Here is a 20,553-nt window from a genome sequence, read left to right on the forward strand (position 1 = left end):
GAGATGGAGACAGAGAGACAGTGACAAGGAGAGAGGATGAAATAGAAAACAGGGACACAAAGATGGAGACAGAGATAGAGATGCTAAGAGAGACACAGAGACACAAAGAGGCTGAGAGACACTCAGAGAGAGAGAGAGGAGATACTGAGAGAGTCAGAGATACTGAGAGACAGAGCCAGAAGAGACAGAGGTCAAGAAATGGAGAGAACAAGAGACAGGGAAAGGCAGAGACAGGGATAAAGACAGAACAGACCCATCGGCTTCTAGAGCAGGAGAGACTGAGGGAGGATTCCTAGGTAAGGCCCAAGAACCTGAGAGGTGCAGAGAGACCGGTGCCAGGCCACAGGGGTGGCGGGTAGCTGGGGGGCATCCTGGCCGCAGCCTCCAGGGTGCCCGGCAGCAGCGTTTTCTCCTGGCGGGCATGCGCATGGTGTCTGGGTGTGTCTGGGTGTGCCCGGGTGTGTCTCCATCACTCTCCCGCGTGTCTCTACACAGATTGGGAATCACATGGGTGCCACGGACTGGGCGGGGCACCAGCACGGGTTGTGTTTCTGTCACCGGGCGTGTCTGTGTGTGTGCGGTTTGGTGTCTCCGGGTGTGTCTGCGTGGACTGTGTTGGTGCATTGCCAGACATGTCTGTGCGTGAGTGTCTCGTTTCCCTGTGGCTGGCGGGTCCGTGTTCCTGCCTGACATCCGACAAGGGAGGGAGAGGGGTCGTGTCTGTGAGCTCCCTCTAGAGTGGTGCCTGCCTGGCCACCGGCTATGTCTCAGAGGTCAGTGTGTGCGAGGTGTTTAGTGTAACCCGGCCAGCATCTCCCCAGAGTTTGGGTCTGTGTCCCCACGTACGGTACACCGACCCGTGTGCTTTTCTGGCGCAGCTGCACGCGGTGACATTCCAGCACACAGCATGTCCCTCCGGGAGTCACCCTGTACTGCCATTTGCTGTTCTGTCCGTCACCGTGTGTTGTGTCTCTGTTACATGCCTTTTTTGTGCGAAGGTGAGCTATCAGTCAGAGATGTGACCCCATGGGTCATGCCCGGGGCTGTGTCCATATTGGGGCAGGCTCTCCTTTCCCTGCTAAGAACACAGTGTGGGTGCCCACACTCAGAGTGTGCTGTGTTTGTGTGGCTGTGTAGTGCGCCGCAGCGGAGGGGAGCCCCTGGTGTGGTGTGTGATGTTGTTGCAGGCTTAGGTGTCGGCTGTGTCGGTGGGTCACACCTGATGTTTTACGTGATCCAGGGTGTTCACAAAAGGTAGTGTTGGGAAATACTGTGGCAGCATGTTTTGTGTCACTCGGTGTTTGTGTGGCCACGTGTGTTGGAGTATATGGTGTGCCATTTGTGGCTTGTCAGTCAGAGGCGATGCTGCATTTCCACGGCAGGGGCCCCGCCCCCACCCTCACCCCCAGGGCTACTATTCTAGATTGTGTCCCTGTGAGGCACCAAAACCTATCCTGGGCTGTTTGGGTTTCTGTGTGTGTCGCTGTGCACTGCGGGTCTCTACACATGGCCGTTCCCACTGTTCCGACCACATGCTTGAATGGCTCCAGGTGCTGGGGCGTGTTGTGTGTCCTGGTGAGTCTGTGTGCGCTGTGGATCGTTGTGCAAGTGTATATACTTGACGTGTCACGTGCCATCCGCGTGCGTTTCACTGTGTGCTGGGGGCCTGAGGACTGCCAAGGTGTGTCCCCAAATGTTGTGTGTCTGCACGTGTTGGGCGCCAGTGCACGGGTGGATCACGTCTGGGGCGCCGTTAGCGCACGGTTCACACAGGGATGTTGAGTGCGGCTCGTGGGTGTGACTCAGTAACCTGATGTGTGTCCGTGGAACCGTTAGTGTGTGTCGTGCTAATGGAGCAAGAGAGCCCGGGGGTGACTGTCTGGGCAAGAGGATGTTGTCCCAGTTTTGATTGCAGTTTTTTGTGCCTGTGTGTGAACGGTCTGGGTGGTCACGGGAGCCACAGGGCACTGCCTGCCGTGCTGAGTGCCGGCGTGTGTCACACCATCTGTGTGGTGTCGGGTGTGGCTGTGGGCTGCAGAGCTCATCGGGGAGTTGTGAGTCACTCACTGTAGGTTGTGGTGTGTGCCCCATGTGTGTTCGGCCCTGTCTCCGGCTGTGGGGTGTGTGAGGGTTTGTCACCGGGTGTCTTGTGGTGTCTGGGTGTGGCTGAGTATAGGTGTGTGTTACAGAGGGCAGACCGTTGTGTGTGACACAATCTATTGTGTGCCAGTATGTGTCTTCATCCACGTGGATGCACGCCTCTTCCTTGCTCTGCCCCAAGACACACCCCAGTCCCTCCTCAGGCTGCGAAGGGTGGTTGGGGAGCCTTCCCTCTGCCCAAGGGCCACGCCAGCCCCTCCCTGCCCTGCCCAGCCGTCACCACCCCCAGAGGGCACAGACTCCTCTGTGCCTCAAAGCAAGAGCCCCAGAGCGAGGAGCAGAGCAGGCCGAGGACCTGCAAGCCACAGTGGCTGCCCTTTGTGTGCTGCGAGGTGGGGGACCCTGGGCAGGAAGCTGGCTGAGCCCCAAGACCGCAGGGGCCATGGGCGGGGAGCTGGTGCCAGGCCTGGGGGCCCTACAGCGGCGAAAGCAGCTGCTGGAGCAGGAGAAGTGGCTGGCCGGCTGGGCGCTAGCGCTCGCGGGAATTGGCATTGGACTCATGGTGCTGCATGCGGAGATGCTGTGGTTCGGAGGGTGCCCGGTGAGTGGAGCTCTTATCCTGGGCCACGGGAGGCTGGGGGCTGAGACTCCCGGGTCTGAGGGAGGAGGGACTGGAGTGTGACCCTAAGTGTGAGGGAGGAGGGGCTGGAGTCCTAAGTGTGAGGGGCACCTGCCCTAAGTGTGAGGGAGGAGGGGCTGGAGTCCTAAGTCTGAGACCCTAAGTGTGAGGGAGGAGGGACTGGAGTCCTAAGTGTGGGGACCCTAAGTGTGAGGGAGGAGGGGCTGGAGTCCTAAGTCTGAGAGGGGAGGACCCAGGGAGCTGAACCCCTAACTCTGAGGGAGGAGGAGCTAGGAGTCTGGATTCCTGGGTCTGAAGGAGGAGGGGGCTGAGGGTCTGGACTCCTGGGGCCCAAGGGAGGTAAATGTTCAGGGCTCTCTCTTCAAAAAGAAGGGAACATGGGTCTCCGTGTCTCAGTCTTTGAAGGTTTGTATGGGACAGCTGGAAGCCCGGGACCCTGTGAGGTCAGGGGGTGGCTGACCAGATCCTCTAGTCTCCCAAGAAGAGATCAGGGGAGGGGTAGCCTCAGGTTCAGTGAAGGAAGGGTGGGGAGAAAGGCTAACTTCTTCCAACTAGGCGGCGGCTTCTTGGTCCTTATCTAAATGTAGGTTTACCCAGTGCCTCAGCAGCAGAGGGCAGAGACCAAAAAAACTGGCTGGGGTGGGGATGGGAAATGGAAAACAGCCCCCCGCCCCTCCCATGTGCATCAGTCCTAACCTCCCCAGGGTCTGCACGCTATTCTGGAGCATAATGGAGAAGTAGGTGTACAGTGTCTTGGGCTCCTAGGTCCCAGGGGAGGGGGCAGGGAGCCCAGGCTCCTGGGTCTGAAGGAGGCTTAGAGTGTCTTTGGGGGGAAGGGGGCCCTGACCAAGCATAGAGTCGGTGGGGAGGAAAAGGACAGGTGGGGCCAGGACAGGTCTGAGCAGGCTCTCGGCACATTCCAGCCTCAGTCTGGGCAGAGATGGGGCAGATAGAGGACAGGGGTCAGAATCAGTGGTTTAAGGACAGAACAGAGTTGCTTAACCGGAAAGGAGGGGTTGGAGAACTGTCTAGGGTAAGGGATGTGGAGTTGGGCTGGCTGGGGACGCTGACATGAGGACTGGGTTGGGGGCCACTCCTGGAGGAGGGAGGTTCAGGCTTGGATTTGGGGGTGGTGGCAGAGGAGCGCAGTTCCAAAGTGACCAGGAGCCACATGGAGGGTCAGGGCAGGCCAGCTTCCTCTGGCTGGGGAGCCGAGGCCAGGGCAGCGGGCACGGGGGGGTGGGGCTACCGGAGCCCATGCCAACAGGAAGCATGGCCAGGGCCTACCCGCCGCTCCCACGCTTCAGAACCCCACCCAGCAGGGGAGGTGGGGCTTGGGCTCCCTGCAGATGGGAAGGGACAGGGGGTCTTTCCTTCCTTACTCCCTCTCTCCCCCTTCTCACCTCTCATTTCTTCCTTCCCTCTGCCATTTGCCAGTCTGCTGTCTCCAGCAGCTGGACTCTAGGAAAGCGGCTGCAGCTTTCTGGGCCTCAGTTTCCCCATCTGTAAACTGGGGGTAAGGGTTGAGATACGTGGCCCTAAGGGTCCTCCTCAGCCCCCTTTCTACTTGTGCCTTGACAACATCCATGCCTCCTCCCCACCGCCATCTCAGTCTTAGGAACCCATTTTGCAGGGACCCAGACACCTGCTCCCCAGGGGGAGGGGCTGAAGGAGAGGCAGGTGCCCAGCTGGGGAAGTGCAGGGGAACAAGCTGTTGAAATCAGCAGGAGGGGCAGAGAGAGACTGAGACTGAGAGACAGAGACACTGAGAGACAAAGACGGTGTGAGACAGAGACAATGATGCAGTAAGAGACCGTGAAAGACAGAGCTCCCCAAGTTGAGATACACACAGAAAGATGGAAAGTCTGACAGAAATGGAGACCCTCAGACATAAACAGAGATCGAAACAGAAGCATCCCCAGAGACAGGGAAATTTCAGAGACTGAGTCAGGGGTTTGGGGGAAGAGGAACCAGCAAAGTAGAAGTGGGGTGCCGTATGGGCAGGGGCTATGTCTAGTGGAGTGGAGTTTATGACAAACTAAAGAAAGGGACAGGGAACCAGGGAGCCTTAGGAGGATAAGGGGGTAGGGGAGGGCTAAGAACAACAGCACCATTGTTTGGGGAGGGTTGGGGGGGCAGGTCCCCTGGGGCAGGAAATTGGCCCTCTTCCCCTGCATAGAGGTGGGGCCCTGGCCCGCTGGGGGAGCTGGCAGACATCTTTGGAGAAACAGGTGCTGAGCTCAGCAGGGGCGCCCAGGTGGATCCCCCCTCCCCAACAACATTTGTCAGGCAGGGACCCCTCCCCACTCCTCCTAGGGGAGCCAGCAGTCCCAGTCCCCCCTAAACCTCTTCTTCCAGAATTCTAGATCTCTCCAAGGTATTGCCACACAAAGAGAGGAAAAAAAAAGTCTCTCCGTGGTTTCTGGAGGCCATGTGCTTCTGGCTAGATCTGCTCTGGGCTTAGAGCCAGGAGAGAGGGCAGGGGGAAGGAGATGCAGGGGCCAGGACCCAGGGGCATTCCTCAGAGCTGGGACTGGGGTCTTGGGGACCCAGTGTCCTGGATGGGGTGGGGGGTGGGAGGGTGTCATTCACTTCTTGAGTATTGGGTGATCATTTTTAGGCTTCTTGGGGAATTGGGAAGGTGGTAGGATCTTCTAGGGCAGGTTGCTTTCTAGGGTTGGAGCAGCTGTGTGGTCAGGGAAGGGCGGAGGAACTTTCTCGAGGCCAGATGTCTGTTTCTAGACCTCCCCACTCCCCCACCCCCTAACTGAGGAACTATTTTTGGTGGGGGAGGGATGAGGGAATTAAAAAGGGCCGTGAGTTGTAAGGTCTCCCCTCAGGTGTGGATCCTATGAGAAAGGCTGAAGAGGAGGGTACACACCGGCCTCTGAACTGGGGCTGTCAGGCTGGGAAGGAAGGGACCACTTTCCTTGGGGACCAGATGGTTTTGAGAATTCCCCAAAACTGAGACACTGGGTGGAACCAGGTTTTGTGGGGATGGGGGTGGGGGAGGACAGGCAGGGAGGAATGGGTGGCAGAGGCCAGGAAATAGGGAATTGAGAAGGGATGGCATTATGGGAGGAAGGTGGAGGGGACTGACCAGTTGGGAACCTAGGATCTTACCCCTTTTTCTGTCCCTTCCAACAGTGGGCGCTCTACCTGTTCCTGGTTAAATGCACCATCAGCATTTCCACCTTCTTGCTCCTTTGTCTTATTGTGGCATTTCACGCCAAAGAGGTCCAGGTAGGGCAGGCTCCACCCCTGGGCCCCTTCTTTGCCCCCACCCCAGCCCCCACTGCTCCCTGTCAGCTCACACTTTCCACCCTCCTCCTCCTGGTCTGAGTAATGAGGTTTCTCCACCCTGAGATTTGTCTACACCCTCACCCACCGAGATGAGAAGAACCACAGATAGACAGATGGGGCCTCCTGGAGCAACCCAGTCCCATGCTCCCCTGCAGCCCTGTCTCCCCTCTCATGCTCATGGATGCTGAGGGCTCCCACCCCCAGGCAGCCTCACTCAGGCCCAGCCCCCCAGATCTCTGTCACCCCTGCCTGGGGCGCCACCTACTCCAGTTCCAAGTAACCTGAAATCCAGGCTATGGTCCTTCCCTACTCCTGAGCTCCCCACCTCTGTGCCAATTACCCCCTAGACTCCGGGGGTGGGGGGGCGTTCCACCCATCACCCCCCTCCCATGTCCTGTCTCATCCTGAGGCTCAACTCTCTACCAGTGCCTTCCCCTCATCCCATCCCCCACATCCCTAGATCCTGTTGCCTCTACCCCTTCCCCCAAAACCTCTGTATACAAAATGGGGGTTATCCATCATGTGTAGTCATTCCCCCCTGTGGCACTGCTCAGTAGAAAGTACACATTATCATTACTAGTCAAACAGTTAAGTGGCCTTGATTTGTAGCTCAGCTGTGCCACCACAGCTGAAAGACCAGGGCCTGAGTTTCTGCACCTGTAAAATGGGGTAAAATGCTTTCAATTTCACTGTGTTGGGAGCACTCCCTGAGTCATAACATGTAAAGCAGATAGAGCAGTGCCTGGCCCATTCAAAGTGCCCTGTAAATGTTGGCTATGCACTGCCAGTGGGGCGCGGTTTTCAGTTAGTTACTCGCCCGGCCCCAGAAACAGGAGGAGATGGCTTCGTGTGTCAGGACTGTAGGCTCCCAGGAGGCAGGGCTTTCTGCTCTGTGCACTGGTACCTTCAATATATAGAACAATGTGGGGGTACCAAGGAAATTCTGGAAGCGGGCCGAAACCGAGGGGGAGGGCGTTAGGAAGAAAGTGGAGAGAGGTCCTCTTCAAGGTCCTCCCCCACTCCTTCCCCACCTTCCCCAACCCCACCCACCCTGACCCTGGTGGACGGCCCCCCTTATCTCCTGGTTCTGGCAGGCGGCGGCCACCTGACCTTCTTGTGACCTCCTCCCCCGTTTGTCCCCTCCCCGCAGTTGTTCATGACCGACAACGGGCTACGGGACTGGCGCGTGGCGCTGACCGGGCGGCAGGCAGCGCAGATCGTGCTGGAGCTGGCTGTGTGCGCGCTGCATCCCGCGCCGGTGCAGGGTCCGCCGTGCGCCCAGGGTTTGGGGTCCGGGCCCACGGCGGCGGCAACGCAGTCCTGGCCGGGCTTCCTGGATGAGGGCGAGGCGCTGCTGTCGCTGGCCATGCTGCTGCGCCTCTACCTGGTGCCCCGCGCCGTCCTCCTGCGCAGCGGCGTCTTGCTCAACGCGTCCTACCGCAGCATCGGTGCCCTCAACCAGGTCCGCTTCCGCCACTGGTTCGTGGCCAAGCTGTACATGAACACGCATCCCGGTCGCCTGCTGCTCTGCCTCACGCTTGGCCTCTGGCTCACCACCGCCTGGGTGCTGTCGGTGGCTGAGAGGTGAGGGTGCTGCGGTGAGGGGTGGGGGGACCTCGAGCATCTGGAGAAGCCGCTCACAGCCGCAGCTGCCCCCCGGGGTTCACACTCATCCACTGGGCAGGGAGGAACCAACGGGCCAGCTCCCGCCCTTCCTCCGCTTGCAGCCTCCAGTCTCCCCAGACACACACAGACCCTAGCAAGCCCTTCCTTCCCCCGCTTCCACACCTGTCCTGTCTTAGGTGCACCTGTCTGTCTTATGGGCACCTGTTCAGTCTCTAAACCCAGGTACTGGGGCCTGGCCAAAGGTTGCAACTGCCTCCTTGGAGGATATGGACACCTTTTCTGAATTAGCAGAGATGCACTGGGGTGCCCCCCCCCCATCCTGGGACGGTGGTGATTTGGGGCTGCTCTGGAAGGGAATTTCCTGCAGGGAATGGATGCAGGATTCTAGGCTGCCTACTGGACAGACTGCAAGCTGGGCCTCAGGTCCTCTCTCTTACAGATAAAGAAAGTGACATTAATCTTAGCAAGTTGGTCTTAAGGTGTGGTTCCAGAACCAGCAGCATCACCTGGGAACCTGCTGCAAATCCAAATTCTCAGGCCCTACTTACACCTAACAAATCCCAAACTCTGGCAGGTGGGGGCCAAGCAGTCTGTTTTAACAAGGCATTCTGACCCCAGCTCAAGTTTGGGACATCTGGTTTAGTACATCTAGCAAAAGATTCTTTTTTTTTTTTTTAAGATTTTATTTATTTATTTGATAGACAGAGATCATAAGCAGGCAGAGAGACAGGCACAGAGAGAGAGGGGCAAGCAGGCTCCCGCAGAGCAGAGCAGAGAGCCTGATTCGGGGGCTAGATCCCAGGACCCTGGGATCATGACCTGAGCCGAAGGCAGACGCTTTAACCCGCTGGGCCACCCAGGCACCCCTCTTTCAAGATTTTTAACTGATACATCTTGTAGGCTCTGTTTTCCTGCCACCATGTTTCTCATCTGAAAAATGGGAGGGTGGGCAAGGGGGGGTCAAATTTCTCAACCCCAAGGCAGAAGTCCTCAAACTTGAATGTACTTCCAGATGAGGGGAGTAGGGCTTAACAGTGCAAATTCAGTCCCCACAGCCAAACACAAGTGTAGTGGGTCTGATATGTCTGGGGCCTCACGAATGAAGCGTTCCTTGCTGACTCTTATACAAGGGGTCTGTGGGCTCAAGTTTAGACAAATCAGGATTTTCAGTCCCTTCCATGGCTCAAATTAAATGTCCCCTTCTATGAAGTGGGGGAAAGGGAGGGCAGGATCCTGCCTTTTTAGTCTTGACAGGACCACTTGTAGGCCATTAAGCATCTTTATGAACATTAGAAAAAGGCACCTCTGGGGTGCCTGGCTGGCTCAGTCGGCAGAGTATATGAATCCTGATCTTGGGGTTGTGAGTTTGAACCCCATGTTGGGTGTAGAGGTTAATTTAAAAAAATAATAAAATCTGAAAGAGAGAGAGAAGAGAAGAGAAGAGAAGAGAAGAGAAGAGAAGAGAAGAGAAAAAAATCACCCCTTCCTCTGTGTGTACACAGATCCCTGCCAGGGTGTGACAAGAGGACTCTGGGCTGGGTTTCTGTCCCCTCTCAACCTCTCAACCTGCTCAGAAAGCAGCAGTCCTAGAAACCTAACAAAAACCAAACAAGCCTTGGAACTGGCTGGATCCAGGTTCAAATACCACAGCCCAGAGAGGCTGAGCATATCTTGCCCAGCTCGCACAGCAGAGAGGAAGCCAGGCAGGCTCTCCAAAGCCCAGAATTTACAGACTTTCTCTGAATGCTTCTGGGGACTGTGGGTGTGTGAGGAAGGAGAATATCAGACATCAAGGGAAGCCCTGGGGTAGGGTTTTAGAACTAACCCATCCTTCCCCACAGGCAGGCCGTTAATGCCACCGGACACCTTTCAGACACACTATGGCTGATCCCCATCACATTCCTGACCATTGGCTATGGAGACGTGGTGCCAGGCACCATGTGGGGCAAGATTGTTTGTCTCTGCACTGGAGTCATGGTGAGTACAGCCCCCTACAGGACCCCTCCCCTTCCCCCAACTGCTTATCTCTTGGGCCCAAAGAAATCATGGAGCCAACAAAGGGACTCAAGGACACCACCCCCAAGGAACTTGGGTATCTGGACACCCACAGCCCCATTTCCTTTCAAAATCCAGGAACCCATCCCCTAAATCCTTGTTCTCCTTGAAACTTAGGACTCTAGACCTCACCATCCTGGAAAACACAGGCCCCTGACTTCCCAACCCCATTTCCTTCCAGAATCCAGGAATCCACCCTGAGCCTCATGAAGGCTCAGACACCCTCCTCCTCACCCGCTTACCCTCTCAGTCTAGGACACAGGCCCTTGGTTTCCCAGCTTCTCCAGGACACAGGAACCTAGTCTCCAGCCTCCATTAGGGCTTCATCCAAAGCCTGCCTGTGGGGTCAGGCTGCCTGTCTTCAGATCCTGCTTCTGCTACTTCCAAGCTGGGATTAAGCCTATAATAAAATGGAGATGCTGATAGTAATGTATTCCTCCTGGGATTCCTGAGATGAGTTAAACCACACACATGGTCTCAGCACCCAGCACATAGGAAATGCTTGGTAAATGGGTCAAGGGGTGGGGGTGGGAAGGCTGTTATTTGTAACTAGCCACAAGCATCCAGCTGCCCACCCTAGCTCATGTCAAGGATGTGGCAGAGGCTCCCCAGAGTTGGTCCCCTCCTGAAGCCAGACATCTACCACCTTCCCTTCATAGACCCAGGCATCCAGCTCCCCCTTTCTAGCCCCTATCCTCGTCCAGGACCCAGCACCCAAAACCTTGGCCTTCACCTCCCCTTGCAGTTTGGCTCCCCCTACTCAGAGCTGCCAGCCCCCAGTCCTGACGCTGTCCCAAAAAAGATATGCTACATTTCCACTGGTCATGGATGGGGTGATGGGAAAGTGTGATCCCCTCCCCACAGGAGTGAGTCTTTGGGACCAAGAAAGAGGAGCAGAGATTCAGCCAGGGAAACACTCCCAAAGGGTCAGGGAGCCTCAGGGATGCCTGGGACCTCCTCTCGCATTTGACACAAGGAGAAACAGACCTAGAGAGATCAGGCGATTTGCACTTGAGCTCACAGCTCAGTTCCTGGCAGGGAGGTTCCCTGACACAATGGGATAATCAATAAGTAACTTTATCAAGTACAGACTCTGTGCCAGCCTCTGCGCTGAACCCTTTCCAGGTGTTCACTTAAGGAACACACAGAGTAATTCTGTGAGGGCATGCCCATTTTATAGGGAAGAAAGTGAGCCCCTGAGACATTAAGTAACGTGCTCAGAGCTGGGCTTGGGACACAAGTGTTCCTGGAACTGGTGTTTATAACCAGTAAATTGTTCAGAGTGTTCTTGAGCTGAGACACATTTTGGGGAAGGGGAAGACTTCAGAAGAAAATTCGTTGTAACTCAGGGAAGAACAGCAGGTACCACCAAGCAGCTGACGGTTCAGAGGTCTTGGGAGAAGCAGGGAGTGTTCAGACCAAGATGCTCGAGAAGCTATGGCAGACTGAGGTCAGGCTGAGTTGTCTGAGTTGTCTGAAGGCTCTGAAAGTGAGGGTAAGAAGTTTGGGGCAGTAGGGTAAGGGGGCAGGGTCATAATGTTAGATCTCCCTCAGGTCAGGGTCAGGAGATGGTCCAGGAGGGAAAGGATGGGGCCAGAACTGGCCAGGAGCCACAGGGGCAGAAGGAGGGGGAGGGACAACTTTGGTAACCTGACGGCCAACAGGCTGTGAGCAATGGGGAGGAAGGGCTCTCGCAGGAGCCCAAGCTCTACCTCTCACCCAAGATCAGCCCTTCTCCCCTTCTCCAATCATACCTTTTTTTTTTTTTTTTAAAGATTTTATTTATTTATTTTACAGAGAGAGCAAGCACAGGCAGATAGAGTGGCAGGCAGAGGCAGAGGGAGAAGCAGGCTCCCTGCCGAGCAAGGAGCCCAATGTGGGACTCGATCCCAGGAGGCTGGGATCATGACCTGAGCCGAAGGCAGCGGCTTAACCCACTGAGCCACCTAGGCGTCCCTCCAATCATACCTTTAACAAGAGCTTTTTGGTGGTATAAACACTACATCCACAAGTGGGACTCAGACACATGACCTCTGATCCTGGCTCCACCCCTTCGGGGGTGTGTGGGACCCCGGTTCCCCTCTCTGGGCCTGCTCATCTGTCCACCGGGGGTAGTCTGGCCTGCCTTCTGTGGCTGTTGGGAGGGTTCTAGGAGGGAGTCTGGTGGCCCAGGAGCCCCACCGCCCTCCGTCATAGTGTCTGCTGTGCCCACAGGGGGTCTGCTGCACAGCCCTGCTGGTGGCCGTGGTGGCCCGGAAGCTGGAGTTTAATAAGGCAGAGAAGCACGTGCACAACTTCATGATGGACATCCAGTACGCCAAAGAGGTGAGGATCGGCACATGGCACCCATGGCACCCGCCTCCCTCAGACCCAGGAGTCCAGACGCCACCCTCTCCCCTCCTCCTCCCAGAGCCCTAGGGGTCTGCCTCCACTGACACTGTGCCCACCCCCAGATGAAGGAATCAGCTGCCCGAGTGCTGCAAGAGGCCTGGATGTTTTACAAACACACACGCAGGAAGGAGCGCGGGGCTGCCCGCAGGCACCAGCGCAGGCTGCTGGCCGCCATCAACAGGTGAGGGCCTCCTTCTGTGCGCATCTCCTCCCTTCCACATGGTGTGTGGCAATGAATGTGCGTGTGCGGCCAGGCTGGGACACTGGCGTGCAGGCCCGCTGAACATATGTCCACCTAGACCTCTCGGTGACTCTGTGATGGCTTGTCCTGCGCGTCTGTGTCTGTGGGTCCACGCCAATCTGTACGGGGGGGCAGTCAGGATACCTGGGGCTCTATCTAAGAGATGGGCTTAGGAGGGTTTCAGCTCTGGCAACCCTTCCTCACCAGACCACATCTATGTGAGTCTTTCCTCCGCTTAGCCCATCCCCGAGCTGGGATCACTTCTGACCTCTGGCTTCTTCCCACAGGTTCCGCCAGGTACGACTGAAACACAGAAAGCTCCGGGAACAAGTGAACTCCATGGTGGACATCTCCAAGGTACCAGGACCCTGTGGGAGGAAGGGTCTGGAAGAAAAGGGAGGCCAGGGCAGCTGGCAGGGACATCCGGCCGCAGCATAACGAACACTGGCAGGGGTCTGGCAAACACACACGTGTTCAACAAAGGTTTGTGGTTGAATGAATGATAGGACAGTTTCTTAAACTCATGGAGGGGACCGATCCCTTTTAACCTTAGAAAAAGAAATCGCACAAAGAACTTTAGTGTTTGGTTTTATATTATTTTTATTGTCGAGTTAATGTGGACGGATACAAAATTCCTTCCAACTATGACTCTTAGACAGCAATAAAACCAAAGCAAATATACAAACCAAGTTCAAACACAAATGGCAAGACTAATAAAACACAAATTAACAACTCTGACACAGACAGGGTACACTGTTTCAGTAAAAGGCAATCTCTGCTGCTATTGCGAAGAGGGGCCCAGGGCCACGGGGCTGACTCAGCTTGCCATTCTCCGGCTGGGACCACCGGACTCTCTTGGGGATGGTAACGTCACACCCCTTGGCTTGGCTCACAGCACCTTTTGCTTATTAAGCAGCCTTTGCTTTTTCTTATTAGCCCGAGACAATTCAAACAGTGGCCCTTGGCACCAAGGCCATGGCAAGCAGTCACAGATGCAGGGCCCCTAAACTGCACGGAAGTCTCAGGGAGGAGGTGAGGCCCTAGATCTGCCAGAACTGACAGGTCATAATTTCTGAAGATTATCCAGCCAAAAACTGAGAGTTCAAGAATTCTCATAGAAAGCTCACACACCCTTGAGGATAAAGCTGTGGCTCCTAGTCCGAGAAGCTGATGAAAGGGCTATGTGGATCCTAAAGTCGTTCATCAGTTCCACAAATGCTAGGCCTCACCGGAGGAGCTGCCTTGGGCATGTCATTTAACTGTTCCAGGCCCATTTCCGTAGTTGTAAAAACGGGAATGGAATCCTCACTCCCCAGGCTTTTAAGAGGATTTAAACCATGTGTGAAAAGCACTGAGCCAGGCAGCTGGGATGAGGAGCTCAGCCTGCTGCTACCTCCCACCCCCCCTCTCTGCCCAGATGCACATGATCCTGTGTGACTTGCAGCTGGGTCTGAGCAGCTCACATCAGGCCCTGGAGAAGCGGATGGACGCCCTGGCAGGGAAGCTGGACACGCTGACTGAGCTGCTTAGCACTGCCCTGGGGTCGAGGCAGCTTCCAGAACCAAGCCAGGAGGCCACGTAGCTGGTGAGGCAGCTGGGACTCGGGCAGAAAAACATCCTGGAGAAATGGTGCCTGTAGATAGCACCTCTTGTGGCCAAAGGACTAGAGGATGGCCTTGGAGATGATGCTACTCTTTCTCTTCTGCTCTGCCTATCTGGAGGAGAGGACTCAAGTTTGGGGCTGGACTGGCAGTCCTGGGAGGAAGGAGACATTCTTTCTCCCCTTGGCCGACCCTCAATACCCTCTCCCTTCCTTTGCGTGGTCTGTCTGCCTGTTCCTGGTCATGTTCCTAGTTTCTGTCCAGATGCCTGGTCTCTTGGTGGCAGATACACCCACCCTCTTTCTTCCCCCTTAATCCACTGGTGTCTGTCCGTCTCCACCTCAGTGTCCCTGCTCTTGCTCTCCCTCCCTCTGGTTTCCGGCCTATCTATCCATCTCTCTGCTTGTCTCCCCAGGACCCATGGAGGAAGAACCAAGCTACTTTCCCCAGGATTGAGGTGGAGGACACTGTCCCTGCTACTCCTGACCCAGCCCTATGAATAAAGCACCTCAAGTGCAAGGACCAAAGGGGCCCCACCTTAGGGTGGTCTCACTGACTGACTGACTGAGGAGACACTGGCTCAAGGAGAAAGGCTGTGGCCACACACACCCAAACCCCTGCCCCAAAAGGGAAAATGGTCTCACTACTATCCCACATACCCTGGACAAAAACATCCTTACTATGCTGCTATGGATGGCCTCCAGCTTTCAGTTAGAAGTGGAGGTGCCTGGGGGCTGAGACTCCTGGGTCCCAGAGTCCAAGATCCTGGGATGCCTTAGTGACCACGGAATTGCCGAGCTAATGGAACCAGGCCTGAGGCTGAGGTGGCGGGAGGCAGCGCCCCCTGGCGGAAGGTCCGGGAGGACACAGTTTGCCAGAGCTGCAGAGAGTATCTGGTGCAGAGAAGGGGGGTGGGGGGTACAGCTCACCAGTCTCTGCTCTTAACTTTGTAATAAATGTTCAACAAAGCCAGAAGTAGCTGCTATTTCTTTTTAAACATATGTACAATGACAGGCAGGTCATCTAGCGTAAGGCCTTTGCCCTGTCCATTTCCCAATCTATAAAGCAGACACCTACTCCAAGTCCCCTCCCAGCTCCATAGGCCACAACTAGGCCATGAAGCCCTCAACAGCCCCCACCCTACAGATATGAGGCTAAGAGAAAGGGCTTCAAACCCAGGATTTGGTTCAGGGTCCAAAGCCTAACTCTGCCATCCACTGGCTGTGTGACTCTAGGCAAGTGGCTTCACCTCTCTGAACAATTTATCTCACCTCTGAGATGGGTCCACCTTCCCATGAAACTGCTGTGAAGATGGCAACAGAGTGGTACAGAGGATCGGGTATTTAGCAAGAACCAAACACTCAAGAGACAGTTGATCATTTTTATTATTGCTATTGATTTTCAGACACAACACGCAGCTGCTGTTTCTTCTGCTGCCTTTTCCCCCCCAACTCATCTCACCAGAACCTAGATGACTACTCACCCATCAGGAGACTAACAAGAACCCCAAACCACCCCACATACTCATTTCATTATCTGCTACGACTCAGACAGGAAAAGGGAAGGGGCTGGCACTTCTGAAGGTCCTACTGTGTGCCTCCCTTCTGTAATTCACCACGATGACTTCCCGCCCTGCCCCACCCCATTGTAAAGATGCAGAAACTGAGCTTTCAAGAGGAGCCCAGTCTAGAGCCCTGGAATCTGGCTGCAGGCCCCTGATTCACAGCCCGCCTGCCCTGGCGCTAAGCCCTCCTTCTGCCCTGTCTGAGGTGAGTCAGAGACAGAGTGGCCTTGGACTGAGGCCTTAAAACTGAGGTTTCACTTCCCACAGCCACTTCATTCTACTTTGAGAAGCTGATTCACCCTTGCTTCCTTCGATTTGCGGGGAAGCCCGGGCTTCGAGTCATCCTTTTCTGCTGAGCTATCTTTAGATTTCCCTCCAAATCCACAGCAAGCCTCATGCACCGCCCTGAGAGCTAAACTGGGGCTTGCACCACCCACTGCCACAGACTGCCCTTCCTCTGGATGCCAGCCCACCTGGGAGCAGAGGATACAGGAACTAGATGGGATCTCTGATGACATTTCCAACACCCTCCCCCTGCAGGAAGGCCTCCCCACAGTGTTGCCAATCTCCTACCAAACTTATTCCCCCTGGTCACACCCCACTGCCACCGGCACACTCCTTTAGGCCTCAGCTTGGATATCCCCTTCTCTAGGGAGCCCTTCCTGAAGTTCTCACAGTCCCGTGAATCTTGTCTCCATCACCATATTTCTTTTTAAAGATTTTATGTATTTGACAGAAAGAGACAGTATAAGCGGGGGGTGGTGGTGGTGGTGGGTGGGCGGGGAACAGCAAAGGGAGAGGGAGAAGCAGACCCCCTGCTGAGCAGGGAGCCCACCATGGGGCTCTATCCCAGGACCCTGGGAACAGGGCCTGAGCTGAAGGCAGACACTGAACTGAACCACCCAGGTGCCCCTTTATCACAATATTTTTCGAGCCCACCACCACACTCAGCCCTTTATATATAAATGACCTCATAAAATCTCTAAAAGAAGGCAAAGTGGGTATTGTGGCCTCGTTTTATGTATGAGGTAACCGAGGCAGAGAGAGAGTTAAGAAACCTGCCTACAGTCACCCTACAGACTGGGGCGGGGAGGGCTGGGATCTGACCCAGGCAGCTTGGCTCCAGAGCCCCAGCACATAGCCAGCAGGCCCATTCATTAGCTCAGAGATCACGGCACCACATTTTCATTTTTCTCTACTGTCTTCAATGTCAAGGACTGGCACATGCCGGGCCTCCGTGAAGATCACTGAATGAAAACACTGAAGACCTGGGGTGGCCCAAACTCCTCACCTTCTACCACGGTAGTTTCTGCTGAGACGAGGTAGGAACTGGTTAGAAGGGGCTCTTCACTAAGAAACTAAGAGAACGGGGCACCTGGGTGGCTCAGTTATTAAGCATCTGCCTTCAGCTCAGGTCAATATCCCAGAGTCCTGGGATCGAGCCCCACATCGGGCTCCCTGGTGGGCAGGAAGCCTGCTTCTCCCTCTCCCACAACCCGCCCCCTGCGCCCACTTGTTTCCCTCTCTCGCTATGTCTCTGTCAAATAAATAAATAAAATCTTAAAAAAAAAAAGAGAGAGAGAGAGAGCGAGAAAGAAACTTAGAGAACACATGGGAGATTTGCTCTGAAGCACCTTGCATCTGCCCCCGCCTACCTGCTCCCGTTCCCCAAAGCGGGGCATCGGTCCTGAAGCCCCCCTCCCAGCAGTTTCTGCACTGCGCCTCATAAAATCGGCACTTCCTGAAGGCCCTGCACCAGGGGCTGGGACTGTAGGCATGAATCAGAGAGCTCTGTCAAGGGGCTCAGTCTCACTGTGCTCTGGGCTTCTTCCCTCCCCTGCTTGTTTTGCCTCCATGCCCATGAGAGGACTGGATGGGGAAAAGAGGCCCAGAAAGGGGTGGGGTGGGGGCTTACCAGGGCTAAAAAGCCAGTCAGGAGCTGAGGCTGAGGCAGACCCTGGCCCCTCTCATGCACCCCCTCACCAGACCCCAAGGACTCTCCCAACATTCAGATATGACCCGGTCTGGCCCTGGCCCAAAACTCTTCCGGGGCTCCCACCCGCTCTCTGTCAAAGTCTGGCTCCTTGGCTCAGCTCATTTTTTTTCTTTTATTGAGACCCATTTTACATAAAGCACACACATTTTAAATGCAGCCTCAATGAATTTTTACGAATTTATTCACCTGAGCAGCCACCACACAGATCAAGCTAGAAGTTTCCGGCCCCCTAAAAGCTGTCCCGTCCCTCCTTACCCTCCTCCCTCCCCAGTAACCACCATCCTGACCTCTTGTGCCCAACTCTGAACCCTGCTCTACATGCTGGTGTGTGCTGGCTTCCTGGGCTCCACACAGTGGCCACGAGCTCCATCCAGTCCGGTTACTTTTTCACTGCTGAATAGTATTGCATCATGTTTTACCCACAGGTCTCACCTGGGGGGCTGTTTAGGGTCCGGGTCCACCCCTCTTCCAGTCTCCCCCAACCCCATCCTGGCTGCTAATGATTCTGCACCCAATTCCAGTGTGTGGGCTCCCCCCGCACACACCCCAAGCAATTCTCAGCCATCCGCTGGGTGTCCTGCACTTCAACTCATCTACACTGTCTACATGGAGACAGAGTTCAAGTCCACAGGTGAAGAGCTCAGTCCTAGAGGACTGCACCCCCTTGAATCTTCAGACGCCAGTGGCAAGTCCAGGTTGACACCTGTGCTTCTGACCAACCAGCTACAGATCGCAGGTTCCAACAAATGCCCCCTTGGGCTGAATTAATTTGCTAGAGCAGCTCTCAGAACTCAGAGAAACATTTTACTTACCGGATATAAGCCAGGATAAAACTTGGGAAGAGCCAGAGGGAAGAGACACCCAGGCAAGGTATGGGGAAGGGTGGGAGCTACCCCGCCCTCTCCAGGGCCACCACTCTCCCCACATCTCCACGTGTCCACCAACCTGCAAGCTCTCGCAACCCTGTCCTTTTCGGTTTTGGGGGGGTTTCTGTCCTCTGATGGAGGCTTCATTACATAGTCATCATTAATGAAATCACTGGCCACTGGCAACTGATTCAACACCCCTCTCCCTGCCCCCGAAGGCCAAGGGTCAGACCGGATATTCTAATCTCTAATCACAAGGTTGGGTCCCTGGCAGTCAGCCCCCAGCCCTCGGTTACCTGGGTACTTTCCCAAAGCCGCCTCATTAACATCACAAAAGACACAGCTACCGCTCTCACCACAGAAAATTCCAATGGTTTTAGGTACTATGAGCCAGAAATGGGATGCATACCAAATACATGATACAAATCACAGTATCCGGACGCCTGCGTGGCTCAGTCAGTTAAGTGCCTTCGGCTCAGGTCATGATCCTGGGATCAAGTCCCACATCGGGCTCCTTGCTCAACAGGGAGCCTGCTTCTCCCTTTGCCTGCTCTGCCTGCTCTGCCTGTAGCTCTCTGTGCTTCTGCTCTCTCTCTGACCAATAAATAACTAGAAATCTTAAAATGAAATAAAATCTTTAAAAAAAAAAATCACAGTATCACAGCTGCTCCTGCCAGGGACTCCTCTTCCCCAACATTCCTTGCTGTAGCTGCTCGCCACTGTCCTCTCCCTCTTGCCCCATCCACTTACAACAAACGTCACCAGCGTTTACCCACTTCTTCATTATGGTTCACAAAGGAAGCCCTACAATTTACATCAACACCAGACTGTAGACCCATCTTGAGCTTTTATGCTGACTGGAATAGCTGCCAACAAAGAATGCAAGAGAGTGGTTTTTACAATCTGGAAGGGATGTCAGATGGCACAGCTTTCCTTTCTTTTTTCTTTTACCAGGATGAACAGGCCCCTCTTCACTTCAAGTCTAATTCTTCTCTCCGCCTGTCCTCTGTCAGCAACCCCCCTACCTCCTTAAGGACCGTTCCAAAGCATACAAACATGGTGAAACGTCTACCACCTTAAAAACACCCCACTAGGGGTGCCTGTGTGACTCAGTGGGTTAAAGCCTCTGCCTTCGGCTCAGGTTGTTATCCCGGGGTCCTGGGATTGAGCCCTGCATTGGGCTCTCTGCTCCACAGAGAGCCTGGTTCCTCCCCTCTCTCTGCCTGCCTCCCTACCTACTTGTGATCTCTGTCTGTCAAATAAATAAATAAAATCTTAAAAAAACAAAACAAAACACAACATCCCACTAGAACTTTTAGCACCTTAGATCCGGTGTTATGTTTAAAGTTCACTATGTACTCACTGAACTACAAAACATCTGGGATTCAAATTCAGATTTTAGATATTGTAAAACAACCAGGAGGTAGAAATCCTTTAAAGTAAGTTCTTACAGAACCAATTGCCGTTTCATACAACATGGAAGATTTTCACCGACATAAAAAGCAAAGGAAACCAGACACACAGGAGACCTGCTGTAAGATTTCATTTATATGAAGTTCAAGGGCAGCCAGAACTTGTCTAGGACCAGAATCAGATCAATGTGGGGCAGGGGAACGGACAGGGAAATGCACCAAACAAATTTCTGGGGTGCTGCAAATGACCTCTACCCTGACCTAGTTAGTAGTTAGATCAGTATACAGATTTGTAAAAATTCACTGACCTGTACCCTTAAGGTCTGTGCCTTTTATGCACTTGACCATACTTAAGCTCCATCTCATCAAAAAAGAGCTGAGGAAAAGTATTCATGGGCGCCTGGGTGGCTCAGTCAGTTAAGCATCTGCCTTCGGCGCAGGTCATGATCTCAGGTCCTGGGATAGAGCCCCATGGCATTGGGCTCTCTGCTCAGCAGGGAGCCTGCTTCCTCCTCTCTGCCTACTTGTGATCTCTCTGTTAAATAAATAAATAAAATATTTTAATTAAAAAAAAAGAAAAGAAAAGTACTCAAACTTTTCCTCACAGAATGTGTATTACAATATTGAGAAGTTTCCATTAACAGTTAGACTCGGGGACAAAAAAGAAAGCATGCTTTTTCTTTTTTTATTATATATTTATTTATTTACTATTTGAGAGAGACAGAGTGAGAAAGAGAGAGCACAAATGGGGGGGGGGA

General features: G+C 54.4%; 1 protein-coding gene across 3 annotated transcripts; it reads left to right on the forward strand.

The window, feature by feature from the left end:
• Positions 1 to 181: 181 nt before the first annotated feature.
• On the forward strand, positions 182 to 19,499 carry KCNN4 (potassium calcium-activated channel subfamily N member 4). Of its 3 annotated transcripts, XM_044257205.1 has the most exons (9): positions 182 to 2,701; positions 5,888 to 5,983; positions 7,194 to 7,627; positions 9,511 to 9,646; positions 11,939 to 12,049; positions 12,178 to 12,296; positions 12,644 to 12,713; positions 13,774 to 13,941; positions 14,373 to 14,460. In XM_044257205.1, the coding sequence occupies exons 1-8, from the start codon at positions 2,252 to 2,254 to the stop codon at positions 13,936 to 13,938; spliced, it is 1,581 nt and encodes a 526-aa protein (XP_044113140.1). In that variant the 5' UTR covers positions 182 to 2,251; the 3' UTR covers positions 13,939 to 13,941; positions 14,373 to 14,460. The 3 variants fall into 3 exon arrangements, with proteins under 3 accessions (XP_044113140.1, XP_044113141.1, XP_044113142.1); XM_044257206.1 differs by lacking the exons at positions 13,774 to 13,941; positions 14,373 to 14,460 and adding an exon at positions 19,338 to 19,499; XM_044257207.1 differs by lacking the exon at positions 13,774 to 13,941 and having other exon boundaries at positions 14,373 to 14,929.
• Positions 19,500 to 20,553: the final 1,054 nt, after the last annotated feature.

This window comes from Neovison vison, chromosome 7 (assembly GCF_020171115.1).
Source record: "Neovison vison isolate M4711 chromosome 7, ASM_NN_V1, whole genome shotgun sequence".
Classification (NCBI taxonomy): Eukaryota; Metazoa; Chordata; class Mammalia; order Carnivora; family Mustelidae; genus Neogale; species Neogale vison.

Excerpts from the sequence above, each read along its gene's own strand:
- KCNN4 (XM_044257205.1), top strand. The coding sequence starts at position 2,252 with ATGCACGCCTCTTCCTTGCTCTGCCCCAAGACACACCCCAGTCCCTCC. Across the intron at positions 2,702-5,887 it reads TGTGGTTCGGAGGGTGCCCG|TGGGCGCTCTACCTGTTCCT; the intron begins GTGAGTGGAGCT and ends CCCTTCCAACAG. Across the intron at positions 5,984-7,193 it reads TTCACGCCAAAGAGGTCCAG|TTGTTCATGACCGACAACGG; the intron begins GTAGGGCAGGCT and ends CCCTCCCCGCAG.